General features: G+C 51.2%; 1 protein-coding gene across 2 annotated transcripts in view; it reads right to left on the bottom strand.

Moving 5' to 3' along the window:
* Window positions 1–4,558: 4,558 nt before the first annotated feature.
* ncoa1 (nuclear receptor coactivator 1) overlaps window positions 4,559–18,588 on the bottom strand; it is a 48,552-nt gene continuing 34,522 nt past the window's right edge. For both annotated transcript variants that reach the window (XM_077017332.1, XM_077017333.1), the window contains 17 exons: window positions 17,992–18,098; window positions 17,577–17,754; window positions 16,200–16,379; window positions 14,957–15,055; window positions 13,997–14,137; window positions 13,514–13,661; window positions 12,333–13,290; window positions 11,826–11,988; window positions 11,365–11,538; window positions 10,275–10,404; window positions 9,568–9,736; window positions 9,175–9,477; window positions 8,911–9,009; window positions 8,317–8,728; window positions 6,149–6,323; window positions 5,769–5,955; window positions 4,559–5,639 (listed from right to left, as the gene is read on the bottom strand). In XM_077017332.1, the coding sequence (XP_076873447.1) occupies window positions 5,475–5,639; window positions 5,769–5,955; window positions 6,149–6,323; window positions 8,317–8,728; window positions 8,911–9,009; window positions 9,175–9,477; window positions 9,568–9,736; window positions 10,275–10,404; window positions 11,365–11,538; window positions 11,826–11,988; window positions 12,333–13,290; window positions 13,514–13,661; window positions 13,997–14,137; window positions 14,957–15,055; window positions 16,200–16,379; window positions 17,577–17,754; window positions 17,992–18,098 (3,788 nt within the window). In that variant the 3' untranslated portion in view covers window positions 4,559–5,474. The remainder of the gene's footprint in view (window positions 5,640–5,768; window positions 5,956–6,148; window positions 6,324–8,316; window positions 8,729–8,910; window positions 9,010–9,174; window positions 9,478–9,567; window positions 9,737–10,274; window positions 10,405–11,364; window positions 11,539–11,825; window positions 11,989–12,332; window positions 13,291–13,513; window positions 13,662–13,996; window positions 14,138–14,956; window positions 15,056–16,199; window positions 16,380–17,576; window positions 17,755–17,991; window positions 18,099–18,588) is intronic.

Raw genomic sequence — 18,588 nt, forward strand, 5'->3', positions numbered from 1 at the left:
AACAAAAGAAATCAACCAACCAGAAATAAAAACATGACGATAACATACGTCTCCCAGACACACCCGAATCCATAATGTCTCAAAACAGCTGCAACGATGCCTCTCAAGGGAAAGAGCGGTTCACAAGTTTCATACAAAACTGGACAAAATGAGTAAAATGTATATATTCATATATATTTATATTTATTTATATTAATTTTACAGGTGAAAAGTGGAACCTTGTTTTGAGTGACCAGTACCGTTTCAGTAGAGGCACAACATCTTGCCTCCTGCCACAACAACATCCATATTTATAAGGCAGCGCTTACAATACTCAAAACACATCTCAGGCAAACAGTAGCGCCTACATAGTGATACAGTAGAGTAGTGAAACCTGAATACGACGGAAGCATGTGGTACATCACTAGAAGCTTCTAGAAGATTCACTGCTATACCGAGCAGCGTTGCCAGAATACAAAGTCCACAAGGAACTGCAGACTTCATGGAATTTACGAAAATGGTTATGAGCGCTTGCCACCGCATGGGCAAACTACGTAACAGCACATTACGGGACAGTACAGGACACCGCAAGCAGAGTTAGATGAGGAATGTCTAACAGTGAAAGCCAGTGGATGGTATGAGCGTGAGCACACTGGCTGTCAACAAAGGGCTGGGGTAGCCCTGAAGACCACAGGCATAGTTTCAAAGCGACCCACTGCAGCAGGACGAGGTGCAGGACAGAAGCCCGGACTACCCTGCACTTACACGGCCGCAAAGCCCAGGGGGGGCTACTACCAAGTTCTTCCTGAAGAACCTGAGAAAGTTTGACATTTTCCATCAGAAAGCAGAAGGACATTTTACTCTGATACATTCAGGGGACATTTCTGTAGTTCTCTGACCTTTGTCATGATTCTGTGTGTGATGGCCTCTTTCCTTTTAATTGAGATATAAAGTGCAAAACTAGATTGTATTTCTTGCAAATTCCTGGAATATTTTGCTTTGAGTAAAAAATCCATGTAAAATACAGCAAACATCTTAGAAAGGTCATAAAATCTTCATTATCAAGAAAAATGTCTTCAAACAGGAGGAGCAGTCCTCTATGCAGAAAATATATACAAGAGGCACCTCAAATTTGGTATAAAGAATTCAGCTAAATAAAGTCAAATATCTAAGAATACTTGCATCAGTGTATATTTTAGCCTAAGTAGCTCAAAACTGTGTTCTGAACTACAAATCAGGTATTTCCTTGAGCTGAAAGAAAAACCTGTCCAGGTAAGACAGCACAGGTACACACACGCAAACAGCAGTCTGAGAGTCGTGATCAAATGCCAGCGCCTCGGTTATGACCCTGGAAACAGAAGCGAGGAGGTCGTGATTTAAGGTGCATAGCTAGCTGTAGTACACTTCCTGAAAATAACAACTATGCTTCCTGCCTGACAGACATTGGCACAGTGGTTCCTCCTTTGAGTAGCAACAGGGATTCAACATTTGGTAATGATAGAAGTGCTAAGCTACTTAATGTTAGGAAAAACCAGTCTTAAAAAAGGGGCCCGAAGAAACATATAAGCACAAACGTGCGCTAAAGAATGATAGTGTTCTCAATAAATGTCTCAAAGGTCTGAGACGGCGTTACTAAATATGCGGAGAGATGGGAACTCTAATCAGAAAGAAACTGCTACATTTATTCCATCCAATGAGCCTTGTATACAATGAGCTCTTTGTTAATAACTTGAAGCTTTGGTCATTATTTCCTGGAGACAGAGAGTGAGAGTGAAAGAGAGAGAGAGAGAGAGAGAGAGAGAGAGAGAGAGAGAGTGAAAGAGAGAGAGAGAGAGAAGGGGGGGAAGCAGGTGGCAGATTATGTCTGAAATACCCAAGCACTGCTTCTCTCAAACCAAGGTTCCACTTCTTCAGAGCTGTTTCATCTTTTGACAACAGAGAAATTAAATAATATGGCCTTTTTTTTAAATTAACCCGTACAAAAGCCAGTCCACGTTGCTCCTCCCTCAGTACAGTCACATTCAGCAGTCGCTAACACCCAGCCCCTCACATATAGAGCAATCTGAACACCCACAGGAAAGGCGCAGGTATTTTTAAAAAGAAAGAAAATCAAATCAGGACATGTTTCTATTTTAAAACACCAGATATACAGTATTAATCACACACACACACACACACACACACACACACACACACACACACACACACACACACACACACACACACACACACACACACACACACACACACACACACACACACACACACACACACACACACACACACACACACTTTCAGACAGCCATACACATACCCAAAACAAACAACCAAAAAAAAAAAAAAAACTAACTAAGAAAACAAACTGGAAGCAAGTAGTTATTACCACACACTTGGAGCACTGCGTATTGTTGATTCTGAACAGATACATATTCACATTTGTCTGTTATATACACCATAACTTGCTGAACCAGGATTCAAATGTCCATTGTACCATGTAGCAGAACTGAGCCGTTTATTAAAGAATACCTCACTGCCCCTAGGCGCTCTTTAGTAGCTGTATATTTGGCATAAACATATGTCAGAAATTGTATGAGGAGGGGTTTGTTAAAAGTGTAAAACAAACAAACAAACAAACAAACAAACAAACAAACAAAAAACACTAACACAAAAGTACCTGATGAACTGCTGTGTAAAATGTAACCTTCCTGTCCAAAGGGATGATGAGGTAAGGCCCTCACAGTACGGAGAACAGCGTCATGGCGAGTGGGGTGGGCGGTCCTCTCGCAGTTATAGTTTTAGGTCATTTTAAAGGTGCGCCTGTTTCAGAAGAAACTTCAGAACTGTAAACCCATTCATGTGTCATGTGTGTTTATATGAAAACGTTGCTCAGAAAACCCTTGGATATATACCAGCATGTAAACGGCACCTGCTCCAGGACTGCAGACGGGCTGAACATGTCTCCTCCTCTGCCCAGACGAACTGTGTGTGTGCAACATATTCAACACCGCACCACCGCACCTACACACAGTCTCCCTAATCCCAGAGTGATGCTGTGTGTGCGCACGAAGGTCTGGACAGTCACGCGTGTACACGGAGGTCTGGACAGTCACGCGTGCGCACGGAGGTCTGGACAGTCACGCGTGTGCATGGAGGTCTGGACAGTCACGCGTGCGCACGGAGGTCTGGACAGTCACGCGTGTACACGGAGGTCTGGACAGTCACATGTGCGCACGGAGGTCTGGACAGTCACGCGTGTGCATGGAGGTCTGGACAGTCACGCGTGTGCACGGAGGTCTGGACAGTCACGCGTGTGCACGGAGGTCTGGACAGTCACGCGTGTGCACGGAGGTCTGGACAGTCACGCATGCGCACGGAGGTCTGGACAGTCACGCGTGTGCACGGAGGTCTGGACAGTCACATGTGCGCACGGAGGTCTGGACAGTCACGCGTGTGCACGGACGTCTGGACAGTCACGCATGTACACGGACGTCTGGACAGTCACGCATGTACACGGAGGTCTGGACAGTCACGCGTGCACCATTTCTAACATCATCTCCAGTGCTCATTGCTCAAACTCGGGTCTCGTCACATCTGTCAAACACCTGTGTGTACGCACTGAGACAAACGGGGACCTTTACGTTTCTCAGGAAGCTTTTTTCACCGGCTAATCCACGCAGAACCCTCCCACACGCCTGCCTACGTCACACGCCTGCCTACGTCACACGCCAGCCTACGTCACACGCCTGCCTACGTCACACGCCTGCCTACGTCACACGCCTGCCTACGTCACACGCCTGCCTACGTCACACGCCAGCCTACGTCACACGCCTGCCTACGTCACACGCCTGCCTACGTCACACGCCTGCCTACGTCACACGCCTGCCTACGTCAGTGATCTCTCGTTTCTCTCCTTGACGCCAACGAGGATGCCCATCTTCACCTCAACAGGCCTGGGAAACGCAGAAATGGGCAAAGGGGCAGGGCCAGGAGGCGGGGCAAATTGGAGGGAACAAATGAGGAAGGGACAATGCTAATGAACAGTGTCTGACCAAGCAACAGTAGTCACATGAGCAGTCAAGAACTGGAGCATGCAGCCAATGGCGCGAGAGAGACGAGGCCCATGACCACGCCCACCCTTCCAAAGCTGGAGGAGAGTAACTTGTGATTTCTAGACTGGCTTCGAAGATGAAAACAAACAAACAAACAAACAAAATATGACAACAACAACAACAACACAAACCTCCACTGAATCATCAAAATCAGTTTAGATCATCTAAGCTTCATCATGTTATCATGTACTGTACAACAGATCTGGGGGACTGCCGAACAGTTACTATGGCGCCATATCAATATCAATCAGAATAACAAACACAAACCAACAAATGTGACCAGGGTCACCTCGTCATCACCTCTCTACACACCTCCCCAGGAAATATTCATCAATGTTACTTAGTACACACGATTTCTTGATTTTGAACATTATTCTTAAAAAAAAAAAAAAACATAATACATATTCTCAAAGCTATAAAAGAAAAGAACCAGTTTGAAACCCATGACGATGATGCGTTTAAAACGACAGTTGCCTGTACAGTAATGAAACCTTTCTGTTTTATCTTTGTTTTTTTTTTTGTTTGTTTTTTAAAAGAAAATAGAGTGTGTGATCTCATCCTGGTCCGTTTTTGTGCTGTACAGTAACAACAGCGCACCCAGAGCACTGATCACTCACACGCACCCGTTAGCCCTGCGTCACTCGCATTCACAGCTGCAGGACCGGGGACACACGGAGGACATCTTTAAAAGCCCTGCGGTTCGCAAGGCAGTTCTCAGTTCTCAGGGGCGTCTGTGGTAGCACGGCAGCGTTGAAGCGTTTTGCCCGTCCTGACGGCAACAGACGTTCAAAATCGAAAAACAAAAGCAAAGGGAAAGAAAAACAGGACAAAGTTGGGAGTTTCCCGCCATCCTCAGGCATGAGGAGAGCCTGTCAGTCACAGATCCAGCTGAAACTGAGCCGGTTCATGCAGAGGAAACATACCACATCCCCACGTTTCTGCCCAAGTTTCCAATCCGTCCAATCAGAGCTCAGCTGCTGCCCTCCACCCACCCAGAAGCCCTGCGACAGCAGCCTGGCAGGACGTTAGCCCACGAGAAGCAGCAGGTCCTGGCAGGACGTTAGACCACGAGACGCAGCAGGTCCTGGCAGGACGTTAGACCACGAGACGCAGCAGGTCCTGTTAGATGATGACTTCTTCAGTTTTTTTTTTGTTTTTAGGTTGGTTTTATTTTTACAGACTTGGCAAATAACTGGAACTTTTCTGCCTTCAGGAAGCGAATGCTGAGCAGCAGGTGACCAGGAATGAGCACATGAGAACACTGTCTAACAGGCTGCGAAACGCCTCCAGCCTGGACACACTGACCCCAGTCACGACACAGACAACTGGAGACAAACCAAAGGTGACAGGACTCTTGTGTTGGAGATGTTGGCGTGGGCACAAGCGTCACTCCGTCAGGAGTTGCTGCAGGAGACTCTTCTGCTGGGACTGAGGGGCCGTCACACTCTGAGCCTTCTGGGGCCCCATGGGGCCTGGCTGGTTGAGATACGAGTCACTCCCCACCAGGTTCACCGTGCACTGGACATCAGCAAACACCTGAACCTGCTGTACCTAGAAGACACGACAGGGCAATGCACAATGATCCTCTGGTCTCTGTTTAATTAAAATCCAACTATTATCAAAAAGCCTTCAGTCACAGACAATAAGGTTTTGCTCTGAAGTAAGAAATGCTGCGCTGACCTGATCGTTACACATAGAGGTCACGCTGCCGAGGTTACTGTTGCCCATGCCAACTGGTGGTCCGATCGGAGGTAGTGAACCCACAGCCCCAGAGCTGCCGGCCATGGAGACGGTGATGCTCATGTTGTTGTACACCCCCTGCTGGCCAAAACCCTGCGTGGCAGCTTGTCCCGCCTGGTTGTACAGACTAACACACACAACGCACACAGCGCTTGAATAGGATTGGAAACGCACAGAAACACTGCAGCTAGTGGAAGTGAGACAGGAAGTGAGACAGGAAGTGGCGGTGAATGCTGGGAGCGCGCGACCCTCGACGAGACAAGCAGGAGACTCTTCATCACCACCACCGGAGGTCTTCATCACGACCCCCACTGCCTCACCTGCTGTTGGCCAGGCCACTCTGCTGCCAGGGCTTCGTATCAGATGACTGGTAACCAGGCGGGGCCTGTGCCTGCTGGAGCAGAGCACTCTGGGAAGTGGAGTTCTGCGGTGAGAGCAAGGGACTGGTGGGACCGAGCTCGGGCGGGAAAGACGGCTCTCCTTGCTGGACCAGGCCTGGAGGAAAAATCCCACGGATGTTACAGCTTAGGAATGTAACTCTAAAGTCTAACTGTTTTTTAGAATAGTTCCACATAGGGATGTCCCGATCCAGCTTTTTGAACTTCCGATCCGATACCGATATTTATTTGCACTTCCGATCTGATACCGATACCGGCCTATCCGAGCATGTATTAAAGTTTAAAGTTATTTAGCCAACTTACTTTGTTGTCAAACTCATGTTGAAAAGCGTTTTACTCTTGATAACAAGTAGCTAGCTGAATTAGGTGTGTTTGAATAATACACAATGGTTGGTAAGGAGAAACTGACCTGTTTATTTAGCAATTAATAAACTCAGACAAAATATTAAATAACAAACAGAAATAGCATCATTAAACAAAGGATTAAAAAGCCACAAGTGCAAATAATATTGTATTTAGGTGTGTTTGAATAATACACAATGGTTGGTAAGGAGAAACTGACCTGTTTATTTAGCAATGAATAAACTCAGACAAAATATAAAATAACAAACAGAAATAGCATCATTAAACAAAGGATTAAAAAGCCACAAGTGCAAATAATATTGTAAATTATATTATAAAAGCAAAACTGTCACGTAGGGCTACGCCCCCTCTCCTAGCTGTCACTCTGGGTTCCCTCATGTCTGTGTTTCTTGCCTGTTCATCTCTATGATTTCCTATTGTCTGCCACGCCCCTGTCATCATTGTTATCACCTGGTCCTTGTCTAGTTCTGTGTATATTAGTCCCTGTATCTCCCAGGTCTAGTCATCGGTTGTTTTGTGCTTCATGTATTCTCTGTTCACGTTCGCTGGCTCTTGTGTGTGTATTCGCGTTTCCCCATTTGTTTCAGCCTGTTCCGTTTTCCCTGTCTGGTTTCTGTGAGTACTCCTTGTGTTACAATGTCGTTGCTTGTTCAATGTTCGGACTCCCTCAATGATTTGACCCGTGCTATCCTCTTCGACCCTGATTTTGGAATTTCCCTTAATAAATCTCGCTCTCCTCAGCGTTTGTGTCCGCCTCCCTGTTCTGCCTCGCGCAGAACATTACAAAAACACACAACCTGCGTGGAAAATAGTCCAGAGCCGGAGTGGCTAATCGGGAGATTCGGGAGGATTCCCGATGGGCCGGCTCATGTCAATCTCTAGTTTGGGCCGATTGGGAGGGGAAAATAATTTTGGGCCGGATTTTGGCATGAAACTCCCGGGCTGAAAAAGTGTCCCCACTCCGGCCCTGAAATAGTCTATTAACATTAACATCCATCAGTGCTCTTGAACAAGTGTAAACCAAAGCTTTAAAAAAATCCGTACACATCATAAACTAATTAAAACAAAATGCCTTCTACTCCACACTTTGCTGCTCCATCCCCATCTATACACCCCCTTCAATTCAAACGTTTCTGCTATTGTTAGTTGTGTAGGACCTTTCTTTTTGTCTTCGGTTTTCTTTAGAAACTCGTCATGTTGTTTATGGTGGTATTTTGCTAAATCCTTGATTAGATTGGTTGTATTAAAAGTTCTTACAGCTTTACCACCACACTTGACTTTACTGTGGCATATGTTGCACTCTACCTCTTCGTCTTTGTCATCCTTTAAGGTAAAATAATCCCACACAACTAACATTTTTACCGATAACTTCAAATTTACACGGCGGTCCTAACGGTTAGGAGATGCCGCGGAGCTAAATTGGGAAGACGCTATGCTCGTGTGCTGAAAGTGTGCTGGAAAATGCGGACCGGATTTTACTCTCACTGGCAAAACCACAGCAAAAACTGGAATGGATTATCTAAATGGGTGCGCTGGAAAACCCGGACTTAAAAAAAACTGGATCGGGAGTCTGGATCGGCATTTTCTCTGCCAATCCGATACCGATACGCATTTTTTGCTAATATCGGCGGCCGATCCGATCCAAATATCGGATCGGGACAACCCTAGTTCCACACGCAGCTTATGTCGGTAGGAGGAAGTCATATTGAACAATATCGGTTACTTACCTGAAGCCCCAAACTGCTGGAAGAGCCCCTGCTGAACGGAAGGGTTCATGGGCCCCCCAAACTGCCCCTGCAAGGCCCCCATCATGCCTTGGGGCGCTATGCCGCTCCTTGCGGGCAGCTTGGTGTCCAGAGGCGCCCCCATGGGGCTGAAGTGGCTAGGAGAGGTGGGGGTGTTTCCAGGGCCTGCGGGGTATCCGGCGGGGTAGCTGAACTGCTGGGGCGGAGTCTGCTGCACAGGGGGGGGCGGCTGGGTGTGTTGGGGCCCCGTGGGTATGTGCGGAGGGCCCAGGGGCCCCGTGACCATCCCCTGTCTCATCAGCAACACCTTCTGCTGGAGCAGCTGACGCTGACGGTGCTGGAAGCTGTAGAGCTCACGCTGCCTTTGGGCCAGCATCTGAGCGTTGAGAGGAGGCTGCGGGACACACACACACACACACACACACACACACACACACACACACACACACACACACACACCAGAGCAGTTAGAGGATGCTGGAGGATGACAAGGGAAGACAGACCCTGATGCTTACAGTGCTGCACACACACACACACACACACGTTGGGCTTGAGGGTCCCTCCACACACACTGACCTGCGAGGGCATCTGCGGCTGCTGTATTCCTGACCTCATCGCCATGGCAATGGGCGCCCCCTGCGGAAACTGGCCCATGGCTGCCAGCCTGTTCTGCAGCTGATGGAGAGAAGGAGAGAGGGAGGAGGGGAGGACAAGGAGAGAGGGGAGGAGAAGAGGGGGAGGAGAGGTGGAGGAGAGGGGGAGGAGAGAGGCGTGAGCAGGTTGCCACTGCGTGTCCAGCGTGGCCCATCTTAAGGACGCGGTGTGTATGGGGGTCACTACCTGCTGAGGGCCCTGCAGACGCTGCTGCAGCTGGAGTCGAAGCTGATTGGGTGGCACGCGCAGGGGGCTGGGCATACCCGGCACCCGGGTCAACGGCGGCCGCACGGGGCCCACCGCCACCCCCGGGAAGGGCCCGCGCGGCCCCACGAAGCCCAAACCCTGCGTGGTGCCCATCTCGGGCGGGAACTGTGGGGGGGAGGTGGAGAACTGAGGTGGGTAGCCGGGCAGCTTGGAGTCCAGAGCCACCGGGGTGGGAGACTGAGGCTGAGGGAACCGCTGGGTCATCTGGTCCAAGCATCCACTCTGGAGAAGAGAGGAGGAGTGGAGAGGAGGTGAGGGGAGGATCTCCGCTTGTGGGAGGCCGGTCGGGGAGGCGAGGGGGCGTGGCCTCACCTGGACAAGCTTGTCGATGCCCAGCGCGCGGTCCAGCTCGGCCAGCTCGCTCTCGTCGGTGCCGCTGAGGAAGGACACCAGCTGCTCGAGGAGCGCCTTCTCATCGCTGCGGCCCTCCGGCGTGGTGGGCGCACACAACATCTCGTCCAGCGGACACGCCACACACTGCCTGCTCGCAGTGGGGAAGGAAGACACGGTGAGCTGAGAGGACTGGACTGACATTAACTGGCATGCGGTCATCCGACTGGCGTGTGTGCGTAGGTGTGCGTGGTTGTAAGTGTGATAGGACAGTCATGGCCTGGTGGTTAGGGAACTGGACTTGTGACCGGAGGGTCGTGGGTTCGATTCCCAGACAGGCCATGACTGAGGTGTCCTTGAGCAAGGCACCTAACCCCAACTGCTCCCCGGGCGCCGGGCTAGGGCTGCCCACCGCTCTGGGCACGTGTGATCCACAGCCCCCTAGTAATCACTAGTGTGTGTGTGTGTTCTGACTGCACAGATGGGTTAAAAGCGGAGGACAAATTTCGATTGGGGTGTAAAAATCACAATTAACAAAATATGGCACATTTCATTTCAAAGGGTGCACGACTATATGTGTGTAGTCATAACGGCATACAAAACCCAGCATGCCGCAGGCTGGTGTGTGGAGTGTTTGCGTGTGAGAGGGGCCCAGCTGGGTGGTCGGAGGCGGAGCCACAAACACTCACTCCTGAGGTGACGGGAGAGGGCCGGCATTCATAGTGCCCTCGAAAGCCATTGGGTCACTCAGGGTCATGGGGTCACTCAGGGTCATGGATGGGAACTGCTGTGACTCTGGTAACTCCGGCTTGGTTAGTCCTACAGTGTGAGCACAGAGCCAAGTGGTTACAACCCCTCACCCCACACACAGAGAAACAAGCATACCTCACTACTACACACTCACCACTACACACCACTACATACTCACTACTACACACTCACACTACACGCTCACCACTACATACATATCACTACTACACACTCACCACTACATACTCACTACACCACACCACTACATACTCACTACTACACACTGACCACTACATACTCACCACTACACGCTGACCACTACATGCTCACCACTACACTCATATCACCACTACACACTCACCACTACATACATATCACTACTACACACTCACCACTACACGCTCACTACTACACGCTCACCACTACACGCTCACTACTACACGCTCACCACTACATACTCACAACTACATCCATATAACTACTACACACTCACCACTACACACTCACCACTATATACATATCACTACTACACACTCACCACTACTACACATATCACTACTACACACTCACCATTACTACATACATATCACTACTACATACACATCACTACTACATACACATCACTACTACACACTCACCACTACTACATACATATCACTACTACACACTCACCACTACACACTCACCACTACACACTCACCACTATATACATATCACTACTACACACTCACCACTACTACACATATCACTACTACACACACACCACTACTACATACATATCACTACTACATACACATCACTACTACATACACATCACTACTACACACTCACCACTACTACATACATATCACTACTACACACTCACCATTACTACATACATATCACTACTATACACTCACCACTACTACATACACATCACTACTACACACTCACCACTACTACATACACATCACTACTACACACTCACCACTACTACATACATATCACTACTACACACTCACTCATGCTAGAATGTGTATGCTGCTGTACCTGTGCTAGCACTGAAGTTGCCAGTGTGGGCGGAGTCAGAGAAAGGGCTGGCTCTCTCTTTGGGCGGCTGGAAGGGGTCAGCTGGCCCCGCCCCAGGGGGCTGGGCCTGTGTCGGGGTGGGTGGGCTGCAGAATTCAAATGGAGACTGGGTCTGTAGCCTGGGGTCAGGAAACACTGCACAGAGGGAGAGATCCATGTTACACATACAGAACAGCCATGGCAGTCCAACACCAGCAACAACAACAAAGATGGAAACATGTTTGAAAGGTTCAGGCAGTCTAACCAAATAACGCCAGCAGGGCGATGGACACACAGGAGTGATACTGGTCTGCATGATGCCATCATCTCGTCACTGCTGCTTACACTATTAACTCTTAAACTATCCCTAGTGTGGAATGCAGTCAGGCTGCAAGTGTTTTAATGGTGTGTGTGTGTGTGTGTGTTGTGGGACCGGCCCTCACGGCGGCTGGGAGTTCCGGGCGGTTCGTGCTTCACGCTCACTCCGACGGGAATGTTGTCGTGGGCTGGCGGGGGCAGGGCCACGTCCTCCACTGGAGTCCCACACACTGGAGCCCTCAGAACAGGCAGGAGCTGGCTCAGTGTGTCCAGATCAGCAGCAGAGAACTACACACACACACACACACACACACACACACACAGGGCGGGGGGAGTGGCAGAGCAAAGGTTAGCCATCGTCCGAGTTAATGTGGCAACTATGAGCACCAACGAGGCAAAGTACAGGATAGGCAGACGAACACAGAGGCTGTGGGGGGAGGAGACAGGGGAGCGTGCCGGTGTAGCCACCGACCTCCAACAGGGGGCGCTAGTCCTCGCTGAGGACATTTACATAATGATTTACGTAACGCTTCTGTGAGGCACGATTCAATCTCGGCCTTCAAGGAGACAAGCATGTACTGAAGCTCTGCTGAGCAGAATAAAAGGCTGTGTGTGTGTGTGTGTGTGTGTACCGGACTGGGTCTGTCCGCGCTGTTGGGCGACAGGGCGTGGCCGGGCAGCGGGGACGTGTCGGCGTCACACGGCCCGTCTCCGCTCTCCTTCTTGGCCAGTTTGACGCGGATGGTGTGCAAGCTGAGGGCGGCGGGCGGCAGGTCCTCCAGCTCGTTCTCGTCCGTGTCCAGCAGGAAGCGAAGCAGCTGGTGGTCCTGGGCCAGGACGGGGGAGGGGCTGTTGCTGGGGGCGGAGCCCGTCTGTAGGGCGTGGCCGGGGGCGGAGCCCGTCTGCGGCTCCTTCTTCACCTCGGCGTCCTTGACCGGGTCGACGGGGCTGCCGTCCTGGAGGAGCCGGTGCAGGATCTTGTGTCGCTCCGTCAGCGTGCTGTGGGAGGCGGGGCACTGGGGCGGGGGGCGGGGCTGCGAGGTGGGGGAGGGGTCCAGGTCCAGGTCAGCGCCGTCCAGAAGCTGGCTGAGTTTGGGGTTGGTCGCCGTGGCGTTCTTGGGCTCCTCCCCCGCCAGTTCTGCGGGTTTAGCGTGCGGTGGGCGTGCCGGTGAGCCGCAGGGCGTGGCCGGGGGGCGGGCCGGCACAGGGGAGGCGTGAGACAAGGCGGCGCTCTCGCTGCTGGACGACTGCTGCCGGACCAGGGCGGGAGAGTGGACGCCTGCAGACGGAGAGAAGGGGTGTCCGGCCGGGCTGGCCCGCGGAGGCCGGGCCGACATGAATGAGGTAGGGGTTGCTGTGAGGGGGCTGCCCAGTGGCGTGGGGCTGCCAGCCTGCTGGGATGGTGCCACCCGGCCGGACGGAGGGTAGCCCGGGGCGGGGGTGGGGCCAGGGGCGGGGCAGGCTGCACTGCCATTGTTGAGATGCAGACTGAGGTCAGCGCAGGGAAGGGCAGGAGATCGGATGGGCGGAGCTGTAGGGGACAGAAGACTTGGGGCGGGGTTTTCCTGAGAGCTAGCAGTGTTGTGTTCCCTGTAACACACACATTGGTAACATATCAGCAAAGATAGATCATCTTACTACTCTATGCTAGTTTGTAAACAGTGACAATCATTATGGAAGTAAAACTGGCTTCAAGCATTTTGTGTGTGTGCGCGTGCATTTATGTACGTGTACAAGGGTGTGATTTATGGGTACGGTGTGTGGTTTATGTACATGTATATGTGTGTGTGTGTGTGTGTGTGTGTGTGTGTACCTGTCGATAGTGTGGATGCCCATGATGAAGGGCTGCACGTCGGGGTTGGGGGGGCAGCAGAACTTGCAGCGTGTCTGAGCACTGAGGGGAGTCCCGTCATTCAGGGTGAAACGGTACAGAGGGCTGATGGCCGTGCCATTGGTCATCACTGTGTGAGCAGACGCACGCGCGCACACACACACACACACACACACACACACACACACACACACACACACACACACACACACACACATATTCACACACACACACACATACACACACACACAAACACACACACACACACACACACACACACACACACACACACACACACACACACACACACACACACACACACACACACATATACACACATACACACACACACACAAACACACAAACACACACACACATATACACACACACAAGATGAAATCAGCATTAAATCACACCGACTCCTCCTCACAGCGCCCCCTAGAGGAGACAGCGAGCCCAGCGTACCCTCCTGTAGCAGCCTCTTGGCGTGGGAGGCCTCTTTGCCCTGCGGTTGGAAGAAGGCGTAGATACACTTCCTCACCAGATCCTCCCAGCCCGGCCGCCCACTGGCTCGTAGTGCACTCGTCTCTATAGAGATGATTTTCCCTGCAGGCCACACACACGCACACACACACACGCACACACACACGATTTAGTGCTTTCTCATGTTTTATCTCACAATAAATAAATATTGTCTGAAGGCCTCATGGTAATTTAAGTGATGTTCCTTTTCAGACCTTTTGATAATAAGTGGCAAATAGAAACTCCCCTGATCCCCTGACCCTGTGACCCCCTGACCTTGTGACCCATACCATGCACATTTGGCTGGTTAAATTTGCTGTACAGGGGCTCTGTGGGACAACTGAGTACGCTGTTCAGAGGGTGTGTGATTCAGCCCTTGTTCATACACAACTGAAGCACACCTGCACAGGTGACAGGCCAGACTCAGCAGAGACACCTGTGTGGTCTACCTGTGGGCTCTGTGTGGTCTACCTGTGGGCTCTGTGTGGTCTACCTGTGGGCTCTGTGTCTGTGTGGTCTACCTGTGGGCTCTGTGTATGTGTGGTCTACCTGTGGGGTCTGTGTATTTGTGGTCTACCTGTGGGGTCTGTGTATGTGCGGTCTACCTGTGGGCTCTGTGTGGTCTACCTGTGGGGTCTGTGTGGTCTACCTGTGGGCTCTGTGTGGTCTACCTGTGGGCTCTGTGTGGTCTACCTGTGGGCTCTGTGTGGTCTACCTGTGGGCTCTGTGTGGTCTACCTGTGGGGTCTGTGTATGTGTGGTCTACCTGTGGGCTCTGTGTGGTCTACCTGTGGGCTCTGAGTCTGTGTGGTCTACCTGTGGGGTCTGTGTGGTCTACCTGTGGGGTCTGTGTGGTCTACCTGTGGGGTCTGTGTGGTCTACCTGTGGGGTCTGTGTGGTCTACCTGTGGGGTCTTGCTTGGTGATGAAGGATTCCGTGCTAACAGGGATCTGTGTGGGACGGGGCGCACGGCATGCGATGCAGATCAGGCAGCTCTGAAGGTCTGCACACACACACACACACACGCACACACACACAACGAGAGAGAGAGAGAGAGCGAGGGGTCAAAGGTTAGCCTGTAGCACTGCAATGATTCAAAAGTACCTTGGAATACGGTGCAGTATGAAGTTGTGTCCCTGGGCAAACGCGACACAGACGCTGTACTAATGTCATCGCCCATCTGAACAGGTGGGACCGCCGACATTCAAGCCCTGCTGTGACACCAAACGACGCACTCGAGGAGGAAAGTCTTCCTCTCCCACACACACGTGCTGCTACACGCTCTGGAGTGAGAGCTCAGTCCAGACCACAGGCGCAGAGATGGTGAGGGAAGAACAGGGAAGTGTGAACACGCTACCAACAGCACAAGAGGTGATGATGAGAGGCCAACCACCACGCAATGACGTCTCACGGCTCGTTCCACCAGCAGGTCTGGTTTCTGAATGCTCTCCGTAAGCTCTTAATTGGTGAAGAAAACAGAGAAAGAGAATCTTCCAGGGGCGGAGAAGAGAAGAGAAGCCCACAAGCACAGACCTGCAGGACCCACACACACACACACACACACACACACACACACACACACACACACACACACACACACACACACACACACACACACACACACACACACACACACACACACACACACACACACACACACACACACACACACACACACACACACGCTGCTCTCGCAAGGGCTGCAGGTCAGGACTCTGAACACTGGGGTGAGTGCTCATCCTCATCCTCATCTTCATCACAGGCCTTGAACTCTAACCTTGAACTCTAACCTTGAACTCTAACCTTGAACTCGCTGTCAGATGCAGATCAGCTACAACTGCTGTGATCTTACAGATAAGAGAAGTGTTCAGCGCCTTCTTAAAGGTTAAATATCTGATTACCATTACAAACGTGACCCTTCTAGTGCTGGTATACCTGAAGGGGAGCTGCGTGTCTGCTGAGCACGAGTTCATAGAGGCGGCTGTGCTCACACTGGACGCACCTGTGAGCAGAGAACGTGAGGGTTCCCAGCACGGTGATTTCACTACGAGAGTAGTGGACATGGGAGTGGAGGACATGTGTGTGTGTGTGTGTGTGTGTGTGTGTGTGTGTGTGTGTGTGTGTGTGTGTGTGTGTGTGTGTCTCACCCTCTCCCTCCTCCTGCAGGGTTCTGGGCTGGGACACAGGGAAACACTGCATGTGTTCGTACTGCTGCCGGGCCTCCTGGTTCTCTGTGTCCACCTCGTCTGGTGGCCTCTTCAACAGACGGCAGTTAAACGTGTTACTGCTTCGCCAGCCTTGTTCCTGAGGCCAGGGCACGCCGTTCACTGTACACACACACACACACACACACACACACACACCATTACATTTGCACATATTCTCTCTCTCACACACCCATCATTAGACACACACACACACACAGCACATCTCACAAACACCACACACACACACCTCACAACCACCACACCATATCAACACACACACACCCATCATGTCACATGCACACTCCAACTAAGACAGAGAGTGTACCTGTGTGTGTATGAGAGGAGGGGAGACGGAGAGGAAAAATTATGTGTTTAAGTGTGAAGTGTGAAGGTTTGTCAGTGTCTGCGTGTAATCAGACTTGGGTGGCTGTGAGTCAGTCTGGGTGTAATCAGATTTGGGTGGCTGTGAGTCAGTGTGGGTGTAATCAGATTTGAGTGGCTATGAGTCAGTCTGGGTGTAATCAGATTTGGGTGGCTGTGAGTCAGTCTGGGAGTAATCAGATTTGAGGGGCTGTATAAGTGACAGTGTGGGTGTAATCAGATTTGAGGGGTTGTGTAAGTGACAGTGTGGGTGTAATCAGATTTGAGGGACTGTGTAAGTGACAGTGTGGGTGTAATCAGATTTAAGGGGCTGTGTAAGTGACAGTGTGGGTGTAATCAGATTTGAGGGGCTGTGTAAGTGACAGTGTGGGTGTAATCAGATTTGAGGGGCTGTGTAAGTGACAGTGTGGGTGTAATCAGATTTGGGTGGCTGTGAGTCAGTGTGGGTGTAATCAGATTTGAGGGGCTGTGTAAGTGACAGTGTGGGTGTAATCAGATTTGAGGGGCTGTGTAAGTGACAATGTGGGTGTAATCAGATTTGAGGGGCTGTGTAAGTGACAATGTGGGTGTAATCAGATTTGAGGGGCTGTGTAAGTGACAATGTGGTTGTAATCAAAGGGCCCAGTGTTGATTGTTGCTGCTTCTCTGGGTGCCTCCAGTGTAAAAAGGGAAGGAGAGAGAGAGAGAGAGAGAGAGAGAGAGAGAGAGAGAGAGAGAGAGAGAGAGAGAAAGAGAAAGAGGGAGAAAGGGAGAGAGAGAGGGAAGAAGAGAGAGAGAGAGGGAGGAAGAGAGAGAAAGGGAGAGAGAGAAAGGGGGAGGGAGGGGGGAGAGGTGGGAGAGGGGAAGAGAGAGTGGAAGAGAGAGAGAGGGAGAGAGTGGAAGAGAGAGAGGTAGAGAGAGAGTGAGCAAGCGAGTGAGATAGTGACAGTGGCTCACCCAAGCTCTTGGGCAGCAAGTTGCGCACAAACTCGTTGTGGTCGCCCACGTGCAGGATGCTGTAGACACTGGAGGTGATCAGCTCCACCTGGGTGTAGCCCAGATAGCTGGTGACGTTCTCAGACACGAACACGATCCGACCCTCACGGTTCACCACAAAGAAGAATCCATCCAGGGCCTTGAGGGGGTTGGAGGGGGGGCAACAACAAGAAAAGGAGTGAAACTTCTTCCTCTGGAGAAAAAACAGCACAAAAGGCCCAGGACCCTCCCCCCTCCCCCTCCACCCCAGAAGGTGATGCCTGCTGACGGAGGAGCTCCACCCAGCGGCCCCTACGAGCTGCCCGAACCTCAAGCTGCCCAAACGGGAACATCATGTGTTTCTGCAACACAGAGAGAAGGCGGCGACGACACTGACCTCCAGGAGGAGAGCCCCCAGAACCTCCTTCTCCAGCAGGCCTTGACTGCTCGATGACACGTCGCTCTTCTGCACCTCGTTGTCGGGGGACATCAGAGACACTTTCTCTGTGGACACACATGCGCCGCGCCTGTCAAAGGGACAACTCCACGACACACGGATGGCTAGCATGGCTAGCAAAGGGGGCTAATGTCTCAGCTAGCATGATGCTCTGCTAACCAACACTACCACAACTGAGGCACAGCAGAAGTGAGCAGCCCCTTTAAATCCATTTTTAATGGTAATTATACATTCCCCTGTCACTTTATTTAAGAAATGCACCTACACTCAGTGACCAGCTGATCAAGCACGGCAACACTATAGGCACATTTTTCTGAGGACCACTGAAGAAAGGGTCGATGAACTTGTGCGAGACAGCTGCAGGGTTCAGCTCCGCCCCTGGAAGATGTTTCTAGAAGGTGAGGAGCCTGTAGAAGTGTGTGGAACCTTCAGCCTTCATTCTTGTTCTGCAAGTGAGTTTCCCTCTAGAGTGTGGTGTGTGCACGCAGACGCATCTCCTGAACCAGAGCAGATGCTTCACCAGAACCCCAGCCAGGA

The sequence above is a fragment of the Brachyhypopomus gauderio genome, chromosome 9 (assembly GCF_052324685.1).
Source record: "Brachyhypopomus gauderio isolate BG-103 chromosome 9, BGAUD_0.2, whole genome shotgun sequence".
Taxonomy (NCBI): Eukaryota; Metazoa; Chordata; class Actinopteri; order Gymnotiformes; family Hypopomidae; genus Brachyhypopomus; species Brachyhypopomus gauderio.